General features: G+C 37.5%; 1 protein-coding gene across 3 annotated transcripts in view; it reads left to right on the top strand.

Annotated features, from left to right (window-relative positions):
• The window catches only part of ZFAT (zinc finger and AT-hook domain containing), an 89,314-nt gene extending 67,718 nt beyond the window's left edge, over positions 1 to 21,596 (top strand). For 2 of the 3 annotated variants that reach the window (XM_038164570.1, XM_038164562.1), the window contains 4 exons: positions 5,518 to 5,636; positions 7,028 to 7,154; positions 9,255 to 9,385; positions 20,642 to 21,596. In XM_038164570.1, the coding sequence (XP_038020498.1) occupies positions 5,518 to 5,636; positions 7,028 to 7,154; positions 9,255 to 9,385; positions 20,642 to 20,881 (617 nt within the window). In that variant the 3' untranslated portion in view covers positions 20,882 to 21,596. Of the gene's footprint in view, positions 1 to 5,517; positions 5,637 to 7,027; positions 7,155 to 9,254; positions 9,386 to 16,555; positions 19,277 to 20,641 lie in introns of those variants that run through there. The other variant, XM_038164579.1, reaches the window with a different exon arrangement.
• The last annotated feature ends 290 nt before the right edge of the window (positions 21,597 to 21,886 follow it).

Raw genomic sequence — 21,886 nt, 5'->3', positions numbered from 1 at the left:
TAAGATTCAGCAAACATAAGGAAAGAGACTAAAGAGTAAATGGCAGCAAATTATTCCCCCACTAGAAAAATCCAGGGAGAAAAGAGAGTACAGGTAAAACAGGTTAGGAATTGTTATGCTCAGCATGTTGTTTATGGGCAAAGAAAGCACACCTTGTCTGTGTAAGTAAGCCAAGAATTTATTAGTAGTATAACAGAAACCACAACAGTCTAATTTAGGATTAGTCTGACTCCCATGAGTAGCTTTGCTGTCACACACTGGTAAGATGAACCAACTGATTGTACAGTCAGATACATTTATGGGTGCAAAGCTCCTTCACTTTTAGTGCCTGGTGTGAGGAATATGGAGGAAGAAGAGGAGAAAGCCAGATTAAATATTAAATTGTGTGGAAAATATTTTAATTCTTGATAAAATTAAGTTTCCTTTATTGTTACTTATAATTTTAGAAAGTGTTTCCCCTATTTTTAAGTAGAAACTACAACAGTTTCATCTTTAGGAATCTTCAGTTTCTGATTTTATTGAAGAGGAATAGAGACCAAAATAATGCTGTTGTATTAGATAATGAATTAAATGTAATTCTTCTAAGGTTAACGTTGTTTCTAAATGCTATTTCCAAATCATTAATCTAACACATGTTATTTATCTATTGAAGGCATTAATCCATGTTAAAATACTGAAATCATGACACAGAGAAAGATAACTCAGTTGTAGACGCTCCCTTTAAACTTGCTCTGTAAGGGGAAAATGTGGAACTACAATAAGTAATATGAGTCTGTGTTGGTTTTATATAACATTTCCTTGTTTCCTTTTATCAAAAAAAAAAAACCCAACCAAGTAATTTTAAAAGTAAATATCTATAACAGAGTAGGAATATATAGGATAATTTTATGATTATTTTCACAGGCAGTACAAGTCCATGGGGAACCTGCAGTTGTTTTAAGGAAGTAATATTTGCTTGGTCAGTACTCAGAGCCTCTATTTTGTAGTCACCCAGATGAACGAAAAGCTCTTCACTATCGGGAGCTTTGTTTACCTTTCCAACTATCTGAGCACTGCAAGGAATTATTCCTCTGTAGCTTCTTTTAGGAATAGATAGGAGAGAATGAATTCTTGTAGTATAAATTAGGGATCATACTTGGAATGTTTGGAATGAAGAAAATTACACTGCTTAGCCTTTCCCTTTGGGAGCTGGATAAATGCATTCCTGAAGGTAATTCTTTTCCACTGAAACAAAAGAACTGTTAAGTTGTTGGGATGCAAAAGTAGCCTTAAAATGGAGACATTGGAGTGAGACGAGAGAGAAGAGTCTTTAACTTTTACCTGTGGTGGATATTCTTTTCCCACCACACTGGAACATTGGACAGGATGAAATTTAGCAAGGTCAAATGTCAGCTTCTGCCCCCAGGGTGGAGGAATGCCTGGCACTAGTCTGAGTGGGGAGATCAGCCCTGCAGACAGGGATCTGGTTGGCAGCAGCTCTCCAGGAGCCAGCAGTGAGCCCTGGCAGCCCAAAGGGTAAATCCCATCCTGGCGTGCATTAAACACAGCATGAGCAGCAGGGAAAAGAGAGGATTATCCTGCTGTGCTCAGGGTGGGAGCCCTGAGTGCCTGGCTGGGATCACCAGGTGAGGGTGTGAAGGTTCATGACTGTCCAGAGGATAACAAAGATGGTGATGGGGCTGGAAGCCGTGTCCTGTGAGGAGCACCTGCTTAGAGAGCAATGAGGTCAACACTCAGCCTTGTCTGGTTTGGAGGAGGCTGAGGAGTGACCTCACTGCTCTCTGACAGCTTCTGAGGGGGGAAGGGGAGAGGGAGGTGCTCAACACTTCTTGGGATCCAGTGATAAAACATGTTGGAGTGGTTCAAAACCGTGCCTGGGAGGCTTAGACTGGACATCAGAAAACATTTCTTTACTGAGAGGGTGGTGAAACTGTGGAAGAGGCTTCCCACAGAGGTGATCAATGCCTGAAGGCTGTCAGTGTTCAAGGGACATTTGGGCAATGCCCTTAACAACAGCTTTAACTTTTGGTCACCCCTGAATTGGTCAGGCAGTTGGACTGGATGGTCTTTGTAGGTCCCTCACAACAGAAACAGCCTATTCTGTTCTTTCCATCTCTGGCTTTGCATCCTTCTTTCTCTTCCTCTCCTTACACAGCATTTGTATTTCCTGTGCTGACAGTAGTGCTGTGCCTGTTTTCCACATTCACCTGTGGAAAAGTCAGGCATTTTAGAGTAGTAATGAGGTATCAAATCCATGTAGGAGCTATGAAGTCAGTGTCTCTTCTCAGGGCACTGTAATGAAGAAAGCTATATTAATAGGTGTGATTTCCCACATGCAGCTTCCTTTGCCAACTCAATTTCCTGTTCTGTGATGCATCAGATGTATCTTGCACCTGGGCTCCAAATAAGACCAGAGATTCCTTATCATGCTATAGAAACATCAATTTTTCTCAGTATGTCAATATCTCACTGGGGGAAGAATTGTTCCTGGTGGGAGACATTTGCATTTAGAAGTGATAAACATGAATCCTATTGAAGTTAATAAAAGTTTTCCTGATTTGAAGATCAGAATCTTTTCTGCATTTGGTTCACACAGCACAAACAGATTACTGCAGACACATTATGCAGTATGACAAGTCGTATTTGTCATATGTGACACCTGGGTGTCATACAAGGTAATAGATGTTAGGAAGAAATTCTTTACTGTGAGGTGCTGGAACAAATTACCCAGATAAATTGTGGACGCCCCATGCCTGGAAGTGTTCAAGGCCAGGTTGGATGGGGTCCTGAACAGCCTGGTCTAGTGGAAGGTGTCCCTGCCAATTGGCTCAGGGATGGAACAAGATGATCTTTAAGGTCCCTTCCAATCCAAATCTTTGGATGATTCTGTGAGTTTCTGAGCTGCTTGGGCCAGAAGTTGCACCTTGCTGTCTGACAAGCTTCTGTTTAGTTTCAATTACTGTATTCATAGATCTGAAAAGCAATTTTGGAAAATTATTCATGTATTCATATAAAGGAAAAAGACCTTTCAGGCCTGATATTAAACAAATCCTTTGAAATGAAGGGACTATAGATGAAAAAGAAAAGAAGAGAGTACCAGCAAGCAAAAAGGCTTGAAAAGAAATTGAGAGGGGAAAGTAACAAAGATCAACATCTAATAAAAGCTGTCTATATCTATTTGTATTGTATTCTGCTTTTTCTAAGTTACCTACTGAGCCCAGAGTGAATTACCTCACACTTGCTCTTCTCCTCTACTCTCAGTTGGTTTTTGACTGCATTGCAGGCACTGCAATAAACTTAATTGGAAATATTTATATGAATGTAGACTGCTGGACTGTACTCAAGATTCCTAGAATGAGCTTATAAATAAATGAATGATTTACAGAAGAAGGACTGTGCTCATTGGAGCAACTGCATTGATAAGGATAGACAGCCGTATTTAATTTCTGGGCTTGTGGTTAGAAATTGGAATGACACAGGATCAGAGAAATGCTTGGGATTTTGAAGGGGGTGTGTATGTTTCTTTGTTTAAGTAGAACTCTATGATCTGACATTTATTTTAGTATTATGAAGTAATAAAGGAAAAGAAACAGCATAAGAATTTGATACATTCTGCAAAGGTGGCAAGAATATTATGCATCACCCACTAGTTTTTCTGCAAGGCCCTGTCTATGTGCTCATTTGATGGCTTATTTTATAGTTTCATTTGCTTTGTGCTGGGCAAGTCACATACAATTTTTCCCACATTTGTTTCTGTTCTCCTCACTGATATTCCCTCCCATCCATAAACATTTTGTTTACATGTCTGAGAGACAGATTTTGGTTTCTGTTTGTGCAGCTTCTGGTGCAGGCCATACATGAGGATCCAGTTGTGGCCTCAGTGTTCTGTTTTACAGCTCTCATCATGAGAGTGCTGTCTTTATACAAAAATGGAAATTGTTTTGTGGAGATTTTAGACCAATAAATAAAAAAGAGCACATGTCAATGGAAAAAAGTTGTGCAGCTATGTAAGATCTGCCTGCAATGTTTTGTTACAAACATCAGTTTTGTTACTGAAAATAGTAAAGGTGTGTAATTCATGTACACTCTCTCTATGTTACCCATTATTCTAAAAAAATTATCTAAAAATTTATTTTTCTGAGCTTCCATATCAAGTGACTGATACAGAATTATATATTACCAGTTGAATTTTATGCTTCTATTACTTGTTATTTAATTAAAGTCATAATGACAAAAGTTACAGATTTAATTTACCTGGTGTGTTGTTATAATAGTTCTGATATCGAAGTCATGGAGAAAAGTGTTCACTGCTTCACAGCAACGTGTTTTTCCTAATACTACAGATTGGTGTGAAATTAAATGTGTAATTTCATTTTCTGTAACTGATAATATTATCTAATTTAATCCATTCTAATCTGAACTTTTTGAGTTTTCCTTAGTAAAACTGCTCCAGTTTTTCTTAGAGATGGAATATTGAGCATCTGCTCTAACAGTGAAGTTTGGTAAAGACTTAGCAAGGAAGAGGGTTAGTATAGTAACAATAAGTGTCAGTGAAAGTAAGCGTCTCTCACCCTAGATACTGGATGTAGTTACCTTCTGGTTTATCAAAGTAAAAATTTTTTTTCTTTTCACCTGGTTACCATATGGTAGCTTTCCATTAATGTAAAATGGGATTTTTTTCTAATTGCCTTGTTCATAAAGGACTGTGCAGCCAGGTCTTGGCTTATATCCAGCTTCTGTGGGTGTGCTTGATGCCTTGGAACTTGATGAGTGAGAATCATCTTTTGCCACAATGAAGCAGAGTCAGGCTTGTGGTAGCACACACCAAGCACACACTTGTATCAGATTTGTTACAGTGAGTTCTGATCACCTAATGCAACAATTTATCACATGCAGGTTATTCTTGTTCTCTTTAGTCAATAGAGGGGAAAAAAGAGAAATACTTATTTGCATAATTACAAGCAAATGAGATTGAACATTTGACCAAACGACTTTCATAAGCAAAAGAAGTAAAACCTCTTTAATCTTGTATAAAAAAATTGGATTCTCATGATTTTATCATGCTTTGATTTTTACCTGTAATGCTGCACACTCACACATTAAACATTGTGCTAACTCCTTTGCATCATTTTGTCAACGGAAAACTTTATTTACAGTTTGCATGTTAACATAAAACTCGAGAGCAAAGATATTTGGGTAAAGAGAATATTACATTGTTAATGCTTCCTAGTTTACTTTGCTAATGTAGGAAAAAAAAACCAAACAATGTTTGTTTTGAAACTTGAGAAAATTAGAACAGCTGTATTAGAGAAGACACATTTAAAAAACATTACTTAAGTATACCACTGATGTATATGTTAAATATTAACATATTTCATATTGGACAAATGGGTAAAAGAAAACATTTTACAGTTACATGGCTTGATTGAGATGGGGTCAAATTTAAAAGATTGTTCCTGTGTTGAAAAGAAATTTATATGAAAATAACTCAAAGAATTTATTTGTGTTTTCTTGTAGGTGGTATTAAGTGTCCTGTTTGCAGCTTTGTGTACGGTACAAAATGGGAGTTCAACAGACATCTTAAAAACAAGCATGGAATGAAGTTGGTGGAGAATGATGGGGAGACCAAATGGGAGGTAAATTAGAATAACAATGGCTTTGAACCTAAGATTTTTTCAAATTCTGGGGAGAAAAGTAAGGATAAAAATAAGAAATGTGGAAAAATGTGGTTCTGACTTTATATAACATCAGAAGGTCATGGGATCTTGTCTTTGCTTGAATGCATGCCTTGCTATGTCTGTTAAATTTTAATATATGGTAGAGTTAACAACCTTGTAAATGCTTATTTTTGCATTTTAGGCTTCTAGTCCTCTGTTTGCAGCAGAAAGGGGAAAAGCTTTAGCAAAAAAAATCTGAAATTGAAAAACTTACTGCATTTTGTAATATGCTGAATATTATATTGTTGTTAACTGTAAGAATAGCAAAGCTGCAGAAAAAAGGTTTATGTCTTGGTCCAGAGAAGGCTAGAATCTGGAAAACTGAATTTTTAAATTGACCAGCTGAAAAATTTATAATGTTATGCGAAGTCTTCTATGATATGTTCTGTGTTTTCATCTTCAGTCCTGGTGATGCAGAATTGATGGGAAAACCACAGATTTAGGCACTTTCATTAAAAAATTGTGGTTGGCCAGTAGAGTGTCTTTCACTGCCCAAGCAGGTTGATTTTGATATCCAGTGAGAGGAAAAAGCCAGGAGTCAACTGCAGCTGGCTGACCCCCACAGTTGTAGGCCTCTTCTGCTTAATTTCAGTCTGGCTCCTATCACAAATCTAATGCCTGATTTGGAAGAGCTGACCTGCAGGTCTTGTCTAACAGTTATTGAGTGTCCACACACAGAAGGATGTGTCTTTGAAAAACACTGGAGCAGGTTCTATTTGGACAGCTGTTCAAAGTAGGACAAGCATTTTAAAATGTAACCCTTCAAAGTCCTTTATCCATATTCCAAATATTTCTTTGTACACTTTCCTTGTGGCTGCCCAAAGCTAGAAAAATAAGGGGACATTCTGGGTGCAAGAATAACTGTTGCTGAATTGGCAATAGAATCCCATCAGAGCTGGAGTATATATTGACAGCTTATCTTGAAAAAAATATAGTTTTTTATGGGAAGGATAACTTATCAAAAAATGCCATTTTTTCAAGTTTCTGAGGTGTTTTAGCAGATCTGCATTATAAATTCATTTTGCTCAAAAGGTCTTTTGTAAACCCTGGTACAGTCTACTGTTAGTTCCAAGATAACTGTGCAACAAAAATAAGGTCAGGATAACTTTGAATCCTTAAAGCAACTTTTGATGTAGAATCCAGAAGAATGTTGTGGGATGATTATCCTGTCTCCCATGTAACACTCTTCTTGAATTCTGTTTCACCCAGTATAGCTCTTGTTACAGTATTTGTTGTCCAAACTCATTCCTTATTGCTGTTAAATCACTGAAATGAGATTATTCATGCCTTGGCTGGGTTTTGTTTCCAAGTTAACTGCCGAGGTTTCTGAAGAAGCATCCACTCAGTATCTCCATATCACAGAGGCTGGAGAAGATGTTCAAGGCACTCAAGCTGCTGTGGCTGCATTACAGAACCTCAGATACACTACTGAGAACAGTAAGTTACCTTTTCCCTAGGTTGGAACACAAATACACCTTTTCTTCCAAAATATCCAATTGTTTTGAGTGTACTGGGCAATATATGATCTCCTGTAATCTCCTATTAAAAATTATGAAATAAGATATCCAGAACTTACTTCTGGGGGGTTATATTTTCTTTACGTATAAATGAGAAATTATAATTCATTATGAATTCCTATATCCTGAAGTCATTAATACTTATCACTGCCTCTTTTGCACTTTATTATTAGCTGTGTGGAATCTCCTGCCTATATTATTAAATATGCTGTGAAATTAGCTATCTTGGCAGAGTAGATGGTGTGTATCTAATGACAATTCTCTGGCTATTATTTTTCTCCCTCTCTGGTTTTAGTCAGCAAGACTGCAGGAGTCACATGATGGAATAGCTCATTTACCACGCTCCCAAGACAGCACTAACAATCTCAATTTTGGTGGTACACAAAACTAAGTGAGCTATTCTGTATCAGGTTGAAAAGGAAAAGAGTAGCATTAGATAATGTCTGCTAAGTGGGAAATAACAAAAACCAGGAGAAAAGAAAAAAATGCCCAGATTTCTGAGAGTGTTAAAACAGCAGAGACTCGAGTAGATGTTCCTATGTGTTTGGGTTTTTTAAATTTTTTTAAAATACATGTAAATAAATGCCCTGGTTATAATGAGACAGCATTTTACAATTGTTTACCATTGCAGTCTTTATAGTTCACAATACAGATACATGTCAAAACCTCTCAGTTTTTATGGATTTTCCCATCATGTTGCAATTAAATTACATTATTGCCAGTTTCTGTATATTACTTTAATGAGTTCAGATTCTGAATAAATGAAAACTTCTTGAGAAATTTTCTTAAACTTCTGTATACCTAAACTAAAATAAATATTGTCATGGAATGTACTGTACATAGCAGTCTTTATTTTAAGCATGAAGCTATAATTTTTTGAGTAATCGTCTTTTTAGAGCATCCAACTTCAGGTACTCTTCCAGCATATTCCCTCTTAGTAAAAAACAGTAGTATCTTGTCTAAAGGCAGTTTATAGTTATAAAAACCCAAAGCAAGCAAACCTTTTTCAATACTCAGAACTTGTTTCTTACATAATTAACAAAATATAGCTACTTTCTATTTGAAATTAAATTATCTGACCTAGACTACCTATATTGTCATAGTATCAACCTCAGTTTAAAAGAGTTTAAGTTAGGAAATCAGATTTATTCTATTTTCTATCTTTTTTCTATCTCTCACAGTGATTAAAGCAAATATAAGGAAGCTTTACATGGCCCTGACAGTTTCTTTCCCTGTCTGACATCTCCCTCATGCTGACAGTGGGGATGTAGGAACGGTGAGCCATTGGTGGGAATTTGTATTCCTGCATAACAAAAACCATTTTTCTGCATTTAGGTCTTTGACAGCTTGTGAGAAGTGGGAGTACAACTATAAATGTTTTCTTTGGGTTTTTTTTTGTAAACATCCCTTTCCTTTGGCAGGGCTACACATATCAGAGCATTTTTTAAAAAGGACAGACATGTTTTTAAACATGTTCTGCTCCAGTGTTTATAAAGTGATCAGTATGAGTTTTCCCAAGCAATTAACCTTTTCCTTCAGCAGGTTAGTGATAAAACTTCTTCATTTAGGTTGAGAGGTACCATAGGACCAGACAGAGGGTAAACACAGGTTTCTAAAATACCAAATGGCTGTTCTGGTTATAGGTATACAGGCAGGTTCTGTGTAAGGTGAATGTCTGGTAAATACACATTTGGATTTTTAAAGTCTTGCAGCTTCCTAATTCACAATTCCTGCTATGACTTGTGGCTGTTGTTTCTTTATTCAGTGTATTCTTTTAGATCTCTTCAAATAGGCATAGAAGTAATCAGTGTGGCTGCACTTGCTGATTCATGCATTCCCTGGGCAAATTTGTTTTGTGAATACTTCCCTACCATAGATCTGTTATTAAAATGTCACATTATTGAGCTTTTTGAATTGTACCAACAGCACTGCAAGTCAGGGAATCAGACTGCTGTTTGATTCACATAGCCTTAGAACTGTTCTCCTGTGATGATCTTATGGCTGCTGTCTTTCTGATTAGGTGAAAGACTGGATCCAACAGCTGTAAACATCCTGCAGCAGATCATTGAGTTGGGTTCTGAGTCCCACGATGCCGCTGCAGTGGCTTCTGTCGTTACCATGGCACCTGGCACGGTGACAGTGGTGAAGCAGGTGAGAGCTCCTTTCTTCTCTAAACCAGCCACATTTAATTTTCATATATATGCTGTGAAATGGGTGTTACTTTGCAAGGGACAAATTTTAAATGATCATTCAAGACACATAGAGAATTTTTCCTGATTTTTCACTGGGTGTTGTGTGTATGTGTGTTTACATGTACATGTTTATACATATATATATATATATATATATATATACACACATATATCTTTATACATCTAAAACTGCGTATAGTTTTGTGTGTATATAAAATACGAATTAATAAATACACCAGTATGTGTATGTAGGTATGTGTGTGAAAACACAGCTTTTTTTCCCTAGCAGGTGTTTTCAGGTTTTATAAATTAGCGTATTTATTTTTTTGTGCAGACACTTAATGCCATTGTCATCTAAAAGATTCAGGTGGTCCTTGGTGCAGCAAGCAAAAGGAAATAATTTTCAACCTGAGATGCCTATTTGGTTCAAACATCAAGACTTTTGCTCAGTATTTCCTCCTCACAGGTGTCTACTGACTTCCATTTTTCATTCTCCTCTCAGTGTTCTTTAAACTCTGCTTGTTCCTTCTCTTTCAGCACAGCTCTTTGCTTGTCCCTTTCCCCACTGATTCACTGGGGTCTCTGCACTCAGTGATTGACAGGTGAGGAAAGTACATGAGAAGTTTTAACTTCCCAAAGAGTTTAAGTAACTCTTTTTATTTAAAGGAACCAGAACTGATTATTCTGAGTGCTAAAACTAACTTTTGAGTTCAGCATTTTTTGTAGTGTTTTGAACATTGAGTTCATGAGAGCTCCATAGAAGTAGGAAGTTCATGGTCTGTGAAGTACTTGGATAATTCCTAAGCTTGCTGCCCAAATGTCACAAAGACAAGGCAGAATTTGAAGTCAGAGCATTTTTAGATGTTCCTTTGCAATACTTAACAGGTATTTTGGCTAGAAACTATGTAAGAGTTTAGGGCTTTTTTGTATAATAACATACCCAAATCTGAAAACTAAATTCAGTCATTAAAGAGAAGAGACAGTGTGGTCCAATGATGTGCAAGTTTCAAAGCAACTTTTATAGTACAGCCACTACCAACGTGGCTGCTGTGCTACAGAGATGACCTGTTGAGGGGTTGAGTGCAATATTAGCAATTGGTGTTTGTCAACATTATTGAAATTAGTTCTTCCCTAAAGAAATTCATCTTTTGAGGCAGCTGTTGTACTAAAGATACAGGAGAAAGTCGCTGCTGAAGGAGAACTGCCTAGAGAATGTTTTGATAGCTGAGTGTTGAACTTTAAATATACAGGTATTATCTCTGATCAATACCTGAGTCATCATAAAATCTATTAACTTCCTTGTTGGACCCTCTGAATTTACTGGTAACTTTTTCTAAGTAAATATTTTTATTCCAAATTAATTTTCTTCTTCACTTTTCAATCCATATTTCTAGGCTTCTCAGTTTGCAGACTGCTAAGCCTTAATCACTTCTTTTTCCCTGTGTACATCAGTGACTGTCAGTGATATCAAATTCTTACAAGCACCATTCCTGTATTAAATGAAATATTGAATTCTCAGAGCACAGAATCTCTTTGCTACTTTTCTTTTTATGCCCCCTATCCCCCTCCCTTTATAATCTTCTACAATTTTAATTTTTTTCATTTTTCTCTGTTCTTTTATTTTTCTTTAGAAATTGGTTTTCTGTCATAGTCTGGTCTGTTATACAGCTGTAGTTCCTTTCCAGCTCTTGTCTTCCAACCAGAAAATTGCTTCAGAGTTACGGGCACACCCAATTTTATTCTGAGGGAAAGAAATCTTTAAATGTTATTAGTTGACTTTAATCCTCCCCGTTAGAAACTGTCAGGTTTTTTCTTCAATGCTGAGTTGCTTTCTGTGGAATATCCCTCATTTTTTAGCTATGACTTGGTTGAGTTTTAATTATCATAGGTTCCTAATTGTTAACCTTGAAGTGACCTTTAGATATGTTCATCTTTCACTTTCCTACTGGAAAATGTATTCCGCACTTTCTTCTGTGACCTTCAGCTTCTCTTGTGGATTGTGAGACAAAGAATTCATTCAGGGTGTCAGCAATCTATCGACATCATCTGTCACTGAATTTCCACTCCTGCTTTTTAAAGGCCTCACAGAGTCCTTGCTTAGCAGCTTGGATCCATTTTTTCTTTCCTTAACAACATTTATTGTAGTTGTCCTGATTTTTATGCTGTTTGTTTTTTTTCTTTTTCTCTGAGGACATATATTACCCATTTCTTATATCAGTTCTTACTTTCAAATCTCATTTTTAGCTAGCCCTTGCAAGTTTCCTTCATATTTCTCTATTTGCACCAAGAAATTTCTTCTAATTCTAAACTACTAGAATGTTTCAAAAGCATTTTTTTTTCTTTTTGCTGTAAATGTTACAATATAGTGTTCTACTTTTGTCTCCTCGTTCCTCCCTGGAAATTTATTTCTCCCACAGCTGTCCTTGTCCTTATTTTTAACTCATAAAATTCCCATTTATACTTTATCCTTAAAATCTTGTATAAATCCAGCTGTATCTCTCAGTAATGCTGCTATGCTCGTGCTTTAGCACTTCCCTAACCCGTGTGCTCACAAACTCTGTATTTATCCCTAAGTCCTTTTCAGCATCTTGGAAGATATCTGATGTATTAATTAGATCTAACTGGTGTGGTTTTAAAATTGTTTTCTACTAGGTCACAGCACGTAAAGGATACTATGTTTGAGGGGTTCTTCTATTAAATTATTGTTCTGCTTGTAGTCTTATTGCAAGTACACTAAATTATAAGTACACGTTATAATGGACGTGAAATCAAGATCAGATTGTCCTTCACAGCTCCTGAATTGCATGTGGAGAACAAAATTTCAGTTCTGGCTTAGGAAACTTCATATTTCTTATTTTTACAAATGATTATATTAAAGAAAAGGCTTTGACAACATAACAGTAACCAATTCCAGCCAGAATTGGGATTCAAGTTATGATTTTAAACCCCAAAAATGCAAAGTTAGCCCTGCTTAGCTTGTATTATGTTTGGTAAATAGGAATCATTGTTGGCTCTGTTAGTGTATGAGACTTCTCCAAGGTTTTGTCTGGAGCCTGAAATGGTTTTTTCTTAATTTTGCCTGTGAGTCAGTATACTAATCTGTTATCAAAGTTAAATTTTTTCTAATTTGGGATAAATCCAGTTGTGTGAGCTCTGAAAATATGCAGCTGCTAAGGAGTGTAATATAAATATCTCAGCAAATGTCTGAGGGAAAAAAAAGTTAGTAATATGAAGTTTTACCAATATGAATGGAGACTGGCAAAAATCCCCTTTGAAGGTTTGATCACAGCATGGCAGGAGAAGCCCATCCTTGTTCAGTTACTAGGGATCCACTCTGGATCTCTTTGTAAAAGAGCTGATTAAGATATTTCTTCATGGCAGGACATTTGAGTTGTACTGCTCTTCTTAAACACAAAAAAAAGTAGCAAAGTGGGGAAGAGAGGACAGAGTGCTGAGATTGAAGAACAGCTAGGAAAGAGGTTAAATGCTTAGAAAAGCCAGGAAATACTCTTCATAGTGGATGGTGAATATAGGCAAGAGACTGGGGAGAAAGGGGTTTTGTGGGAACAGCACATGGGAAGGTGAAGGGACTGGAAGGGTAAAACAAGACACTTCCCTTTCTGCACATTCGACTCTCTGTGTCCTATTACAGATGTACTTTTGCCCTTGTGCCTCAGGGTGGAGATTGATTCATTTGTTTTTTTGGGTTTTTTTTGCTAGACGAGGCTGTTCAATCCGTTATTTATAGGGGTGGACTGTTTTCCTGGCTTACATGCCAAGCATAAGCAGTCAGGCCAGTATCACACACACCCTTGATTTACAATCTCTGCAGGTCTGTATTCAGAGACTGGTTTTTCACACAAAATCTGTGTGTTAACTAGAATAGTATTATACTACAAACTGCCTTGATCTTTAGTTGTTTCTTTCAGTTAGAATGTATATCAAACAAGGATATTAATTGTTCCATAAAAAGTTTCTTTCAAGTTAAACATTTGTTTTACTTAAATACTGAGTTTCTTGTGAGGAAACATCACCCTCAGAAATGAACAGTCCTGATAGGTTATTCTTTTGCAGAGGAGATTCTTTCATTGTGTAGTTCTGTAAGTAACTCTCCAAGGAAACAGTATTCAAAATGCATATCTTTGGTTTCACAATATATGAAGAACATCCTTGAAAGATTCACAGGGTATCTAAATGTAACTGGCCTCATGAGCTTCTAGGTTATATTTAAATGGTTCAGAAGTTAGCAAGGGCACAAATAGGCTTCCGTGGACTGGATTCTAAGTAAGTTAACTGTGGTTATATTCTATTTCCTAAAATAATAAATATTACTTTTTTGCAAGGTTTGCAAGTGCCTATTCAAAGAGCTGTGTCAGAGATCTGAATTCAGACTCTGGTCTGAATCCCTCACTGCATAGGCCAGAACATCAGAAGTATTTCCTCTTCTTGGTCTGTGTCCATCAGCTCTAGTTTCTCTTCCAGTTATTGCTCTCCCATTTCCAGTGTTTGTTAGTTCCAGCAGGAATGTTTAATGGGAGCAAAATAGTACCTGATTTAATTCCTTTATTTTTTTCATAAATGCATAATATTTTCATAATATTTCTTGTATCAGATCCCTTTGATACAAAGAGTTGAAAGCATGTAGGGTTCTCTGTCCAAATGTGAGTTTTTATTTTTGCCTCAAATTACTACTACAGAGCAGTAGAATTTTGGATTGCAAACCAAAGGTTTACATTGGTATGCACTATTTTATTGTAACCAGTTAAATTGGATTGCATGTCATCTGTTTTTCAGGGTTTTCCTCATTTAGATAGTGATGGACAAATTTTCTGGTGATTTCTTTTTTTCATAGGCCTGTGATACTGCACTGGGTTTGTTTGCTCTAGAACCATTACTTATAGCTCACTCTGAAGATGGCTGGGAAGTTTGTGCTAATCACTAGTCATTGTTATTAACCACTGAGGTGATTATATCAGCCTTTCTGCACAGTTGTTCATCAGAAGTCCAATTTATTTCTCAACTCTGTGGGATGTCTTTCCTATTTTTCAAGCCAGAGAGCTGATTTCCTCCTCAGGAACATTGTTTGGCCTTGCCTGCAGGTGAATACCTAAATGGTGCCAATTTGTTCTGAATGATGGCTCCACTATGGTTTCTCATTTCAACCTTTTAGCTACAATGGTTGCCCAAGCCATCATTATGTTATGCTTCAGTTAACTCTGATAAGCTTTTTTCTGACATTCAGAGTTTATGTTTTATCCTTTTTGTATTCTTTCAGAAAAAAACTCAAAGATTACTTTCTCTCCCCTTCTTGTCATTGCCTTCTCTTATCCTGTTTACTTGATGTTCCTTTTTATACCACATCAAACAAAACCTTGTTTTCCTTTACTGAATTTTCTACTCCTTTCCAACTTAGAGTCCCATTTCTCATTAGCTGTAAAGATTTTGTCTCCTACCTTTGCTCAGTCCATGAAGATTTAGTTGCTTATTACTTTTTTCAAACAAATTTCTAATGCCTTCTTCCATATTGTGCTTAGTTGTGTATATTTTTAATGAGGAGCAATTTTTACCTCATTGTCTTGTCTCAATTACTTGTCCAAAATATGATGGCAGCAATTATCTGTGAATAGGCTGTTGTATATTGACACTAATGCCTGGCACACTGAACTACCACTGTCTCATTTGTGTTTTACTCTCTCACCTCCTTTTTGCTTACTTTGTCTTGTTTTATGCTGAAATGATACTGAAATTATAAGGCCTTTGGGGCATGAACTTCTCTTTTCATGTAGCACAGCTGATACAATCCAGGTCCTGATCCAAAGCACTGCCTAAGTATTAACAATAAAACACAGCAGTTGGCTGCTGAATTCTCTTTCTTTTCCTTCCACTCAGAAAGATGAGACAGGACTGATGATTTTACTGCTTCTGTAGACTGAAGTGAAAGGTTAAATCTGTTTCTGAAAAGGATAGTAACTTATTTTTAACTTAGACATAATGTGTTCTGGAGAATAAGTATATCAGCTATTACAATAACTAAACAGATCTTTATGAGAAGATAACCAGAAAATATTGGATTTCCACATGTTTCACCATTTATTTTAGTTCCTTTCATCCTTTTATTCTGTGATCTCTTCAGGCTCCAGTAAAAACCTACCATGGTAAGTCACTTTCTTCAAAGTGACAGCAGTAGGAATGCAGAGCAAAGATTATACATCAGCTCAAAGCAGATCACAGAAAAGAATTTTATAGCGTAGCACATCTTCAAAAGTAAATACCTATTATTAGCATGGCTGTCACATGAGAGGCTGCTGAACATTGTGCTTCAGCAGCACACCTTGTATTTCAGTCTGCTTGGATTGATCCTGATGTGATGATAGGTGCTGGTGGTAATCTAGAAAATTTACTAGTACAGGGAGTTATGTACATGTTGATTGTCAATTTTGTAGTTGCTTCAGACCACAGAGCAGTCTGATGCTTCCTGTGGCAGTAACAGCAATGGAAAGTTTTAAATGGGGCAGATGGGACTGAGGCCCTCTTTCCTCAGCCTTTGAGGAGTTCTCATCTCTGTAAGGTACAGATAAAATCTCAGTCAAGATCCCTGTCCTGTTAGAGCTCCTAAAACAATGGCAGTGTTGCCATTCTGCCTCAAAAGGAGGTGGGATGATCCAGAGTTCTGCCAGATGAGTGCCATGTCCAGCCACAGTCTCTCTGTTGGGATATATTCAAACAGCCAATTGCTATAACTTTTAAAAATCTGCATCAACAGTATGAAGATTTGTTTGTCCCCTTGCTGTTTTTATTTTATGCAAAGCAACTCTTTCATACTCAAGCCTCTTATTATTCCAAAACCATTATGCACCAGATTGTCTTTGTTTTGTAGCTCATTATAGAGATTCAAATGATCAAATTACAGAGTTTTCTGTGTGTCTTTTTCACACAATATAACTGTATGTAAACCAGAACTGAGAAAGAGATGAAATTATTCAAATGATGCTGAACAAAGCTTGTAGGCACCAGTGTAAGCTGACACATCACATATCCAGGTGCTCTCTGTGATCTCAAATGCTTTCATTTTAATCCTTTCTGCAGATACTTTGTATATTTCCTTACTAATATTTTATGATATAAATAGGAGCATCTGCAGCCTCATGTAAGGTTTTGAAAATCTGAAAGATCTCTGTGAATAACTTTTCTGCTTCATGGTGAACTGAAAAGCAGCATTCAATCTTAAATCAAGAGAGGGATTCCACTGAGGATTTGAGGACAGGCCCACCAAAACTGTTTTGAGCACAATGGACCTGGAACTCCTGCTGACTTCAAATAAAATTGAAGATATTACAGTATTTCACAAAATGAGCTCTAGAGTAAGGAAAAGGCTTTACCATTTTACTGCAAATATTTTTTCTTACTCCTTTTCAGGAAAGGGAAAAAATATATTTTCCTTATTGGCATGAACTCATTTATTTCAAATTTTAAAATACTTTCTTGTTTTGAGAGAAAGAGATTCCTCCAAGAGAGACCCATTTGTAATGAATACTTCCATGTATTTGGATGGTCCTTGGATATGTAAATTAAGAACATTAGGAATTTAGAGATGTTGAGCTTCTTATGAAAACATGGTGGTGAAAGTCCCATTGGCTTTCGTGAGAGACAGATTTAGTTAATAAAGGATATTTATGCAGGTACTGACTTGATTTAATGTGCCAGCTGTGTGTGGCTTCAGCTCCTTGCTGTCATTCTTTAATGAAGGATAAGCAGACAGATGCTTTTCAGCTGACTCTCAAACAGAAAAGAGGTCTTGGATGCTGCTCTTCAAAAGATTTCAGAAGCCAATAAAGAGAATTGAGTGTGGTGACTTCGTTCATTCAGATGGCAGCTGTCCCACTGTTTCATCAATTTGAGGGATGTAAATTAACATTTTGAGATTATTCCCTGTGGAACAATCTAATAAGAACCAAGCAGAAGCATGTAAACATTGAACTGATTTGAAATGTAAATATCCCAAATAATGTGGTGATTTGTCAAACTAAAAGGATTACAGATAGCTGTCCAAAAAAGATACTGGAAGCTAGAAACACCAGAAATAAAGGCATTAGTTTTCTTTACTCTGCATGACAAGGGTAATAAACCCACATCGATAAAGTCAGGTAGGGAGTTTAAATTAACTTTCTTTATTGGCCATTTTCATTTCAAAAGGGTGTAAAACTGAATAAGTATTAGATTGCTGCTATTGAATTGAATGAGATTCTGCTTTTGTTTCATTTTTGTGTCAACTATGCTTTATTTATTTTCCTCTCTTCATTATTTATGGACATTCACAAAGCTATATTTAAAATTATTTATGGGTTTTGATTCAGAGTGACAACAGTGAGATCCATCTCATACTGTGTTGTGCATTCTTGCAGCTCTTAGCAAATGTAGTGTAATTTTTCTGGCCTGAGGCATGTTGTCAGAGGGTTATGTGTAGTACACTAGAACAAGAGGGATTAATGTATATTGCATAATTATAGGGCCACATTTTAGACACCCCCATTTCTGTATTTGTTTGAGCATCTCTACATCAAGGGCTGTAATTGTGAGCTGATTCATAACAAGCTGTGAGATTCTAATTATCTAACATTTATAACTGCAGCTTCCTATCTGAATTCAGTGGTGATTAGACTTTTCATGGCCTGTTGCAATATTCATTAGTAGATCTTGTGTATGTCCTTAACTTCCACAGAGCTGACAGTGGAGCAAGTACCCTCAGGAAAGAGGAGAGGACAGTTATGAAAAGAGAGTTTGATATAAGAATTCACTAAAGCTCAGTTGCTTTCAATAGGATTTAGGGTTTCTTTAATTATTTAAAAATAAAAAAGGGTGCATTAGGAGCAGCGATAGACAAAATTTTACATTTCTGTGTTTGGTTTTTTTTTTTCATTATTTAGCTCCTTGCTTTTCAAAGAGAGGCTCAAGCTTCCATTATTGGGGGGTGAAAGGGCCTTATAAAAAGAGTGAGTGATTTTGACAGATAGGGAAAGGACAAGGGGGGTTGTTTATAAAGTCAAAAAGGAGAGACTTGGATTAGATGTTAGGAAGAAATTCTTTAGTCAGAGGGTAGTGAGGCATGGGAACAGATTGCCCAGAGAAGTTGTGGATGCCCCATCCCTGGGAGTGTTTGGGGCCAGGCTGGATAGGTCTAGTGGGAGGTGACCCTGCCCATGACAGAGGGGTTGGAACTAAATCATCTCCAAGTTCCCTGTCAATCCAAACCATTCTGAGTCTATTACTCTTTGGTTCTATGATACCTGCATTTTGAGGCAACATAAATTGTTCTTTCTGAGGCTGGTTGCAAATTTTATTGTGTCAAGAAAACATCCAGCATCATCTGCTTGTGTTGAGCTTGAACTTCAGCAGGAGCTGTTTAAACTCTATTTCAAATAAAACATTCAGATATGTTTGATAAAAGAATGTGAAAAGGTCTTCATTTCACTCCTGTACTTTTTGTCCCCACAAACTGAATCCTGTGCAATGACGCCAGAGTGAGCATTGGTGGGTACAACTGTGCTGTTGCATTAAGATCAGTGACAATGGCCAGATTCCCTTTAGATGTTAAGTCTTTCACCAGATAAAATCCACATTTATTTCATTACTATATTACAGCCATACTGACTTGGGGCCCTGTGAATAATTTAACACCCGGACATATTTGTTATTTTTCAAGAAAAAGCTTCCTATAGCCTTATTAGTTGAGTGAAAGTTCAGAGTGCTGTGAAGTCCCAAAGGGCTTGGAAATCTCTGAAATCTTTTTCTGACAGGTATTTTAAACACAAAATAGAAAAGTCAGGAGCAAATTCACTGTATAACAAAGAGAATGTTTGCTTAGGGAAAAAAAAAAAAGAAAAGAGAATTGGGAAAACAAACATATAGAGCCTATTTTTCTCCTTGCTGGTCTCTAAGGGACCAAACAGATCCTTGGAATCTCCACTGTAGTTCTTCCCTTCTGTTCCCACTCCCGTCTTAAACAGCATCAGTGATCCTAATTATATTTACTTGAATATGATTGTGCTACTGCTGTTTGCTTTTGAGCCAGCTTCTAACTAAAAAAAAAAAAATTAGCCCTTTCTAACTTTTGTAACTTAGATTCCACACTTCATAGAATCTACCTGTCTGACCTCTTCTTTCTAAGATCACTTAAGAGTTCAGTGCTGCAGGAGCACACTGTGCTCCAGCAAACAGAACCATTGATTCCTAGAATGGTTTGGATTGGAAAGGACTGTAAAGATCATCTCCTTCCAACCTTCCTAACATGGGTAGGGACACCTTCACCTAAGAAATGCTTTTGCATATGTCCTGCTGAAAAATTACTGAAATATATATACTGAAAAATTGCTGTTCCGTTCTCTCCTTAAAAGCAGATTATTTTATCACTAACACTTGAGAGAATTTCTTCCACATGACTTACATTTTCCTGATTTATTTATACTTGTCTGGAGTACTTCGCATAGGAATTTTATATGGGTCTGCTAGAGGATTAAGATTTGGTTTTGCATTCTGGTATGTACTGTATTTCAGTAATTGACAGGCACTTGTATGAATCTGGAATTCAACACCAGATTGTGTTGCTTTTTAAAATTTTGACAAGAAGCAAAATGTTCAGTAAAAAATCCTTTATTTTCACTTGTTTCTGTCACTCTCCTTTCAATAATGTAAACATTGCTGCCTCACAAACAGTAGACCTTAGGAATGTATTTCAGTGATATTTATATTTCATATTTTTCAAATAAAATCCCTTAATGTTTAAAGTGAAATTTGCACTTCTAAGAGCAGCCATTGACTAGGGAGAAAGAGAAAGGTGGTACAGTAGGTGTTTTCTCACATGGGTTTGGATGGGTTGTCAACTCAATGCTACTAGAGGAATTGATTGAGTTCAGATTTATTTAAATAAAAACAGTTTTGAATGAGTGACTGCTGAGAGATTAAAGCTGTCTCTAAAGATCAGTGTTCCTGAAACTTTGCAGCTCTCTGTGCCCAGAACTGAGATGCTGTGTTGGTGTTTTCAGTATTCTGCCTAGCTACACACTCATTAATCAAAAGTGCTCGCATTTTCTGCAAAACTGACATTTTCTTTCAAAACTGCGTGATTGCTAATTTGTGTGCTGTATTTCAATTAATCATCACAACACCAGGTACTTCTTGGTAAGGTGAAATTTCTGTAAGCTCTCCACTGTCTCCCCAGGTGAAGGAAGAGGAGCAGTCAGCCAACCACACGCTGATGATCCAGGAGACGCTGCAGCAGGCGTCGGTGGAGCTGTCGGAGCAGCATCACCTGGTGGTGTCCTCAGATGAGGTGGAGGGCATCGAGACAGTCACTGTCTATACCCAGGGTGGCGAGGCTTCAGAATTCATTGTCTATGTTCAGGAAGCTGTGCAGCCTGTGGAGGAGCAAGCTGTGGAAGAATCAGTGCAGGAGCTCTAGAGAGCACTGCTCAAAGGAGATGATTTCTTGAGTTGCCAAAGCCAGAGGTTTGGGGTTTTTTGTCCCAACCAAAAGCAAGCAAGCTGATGGATTTTCAGTTGATTTGTGAAGTGATCTAACTGGATTGTATCAGTAACTTAGATGTATTATGTGCAAAACCTTCTCAGACTTTTTTGTTTCTAGAAAATGCTTTTAAGGAAAAAGTATTCTTCCCCTTCTTAGAAGATCTCTCACTTGATTCCTGTAAATTCACACAAATGCTGTTTGTTCAAAACTGTGGTTATCCCATGATAAAAACCATCTGTAAAGATAGCTAGAGTGTCTGGAAAAGCCCATACACCCCATTTTATACATGCTTCATTATTAGGATTAATATTACTGATTGGGATGTGCCTCGACTTGCCTGGCCCTGCATCTGAACCAACAGCAGCAACTGAGGTGTCTTACCTCAGAGACACTACTGGCTAGCTGGATGTTGTGGGAGGGCAGGAGAGGACAAGTCCAGGCATGCCAGAGCCTCCGGCAGGGCAGGAGAGGACAAGTCCAGGCATGCCAGAGCCTCCGGCAGGGCAGGAGAGGACAAGTCCAGGCATGCCAGAGCCTCTGGCAGAGGGTCCACTCCTCAGGTTCTCACTGACAGAGAGGCTTTAAGGCGATGGTGAAGGAAGGAGTCGGTTCTGATGGAGGGTTTTGATCCAGAGATTTTATTCTGGGCCGTGTGGCCCCGTGAATCCAGTAACAGCTCCAACAGAACCGCAGCCGCCTGGTCTGCTTGCTCTTTTATCTGGGGGAGAGGGGGAAGGGACGGAGAGGAAACCCACCAACCAGGTACAGGGCAGGCAGGTCTCAGGTGAAAAGGACACCTGGATGAGCCAATGGTCCCCAGGGGTGGAAAGCATCTTTTGAACTCTGCCAATCACTCGACGCCCTTCTGGAATGCCAGGACTGACAGACAGCTGTGGTCAGGGTGGGAGGAAAGGAGACGTGATTGGCACCTGGGGAAGG

This window comes from Motacilla alba, chromosome 2, assembly GCF_015832195.1.
Source record: "Motacilla alba alba isolate MOTALB_02 chromosome 2, Motacilla_alba_V1.0_pri, whole genome shotgun sequence".
Taxonomy (NCBI): Eukaryota; Metazoa; Chordata; class Aves; order Passeriformes; family Motacillidae; genus Motacilla; species Motacilla alba.
Note: the sequence above shows the minus strand (reverse complement) of the source record. Positions and strands in the feature narration are given on the sequence as shown.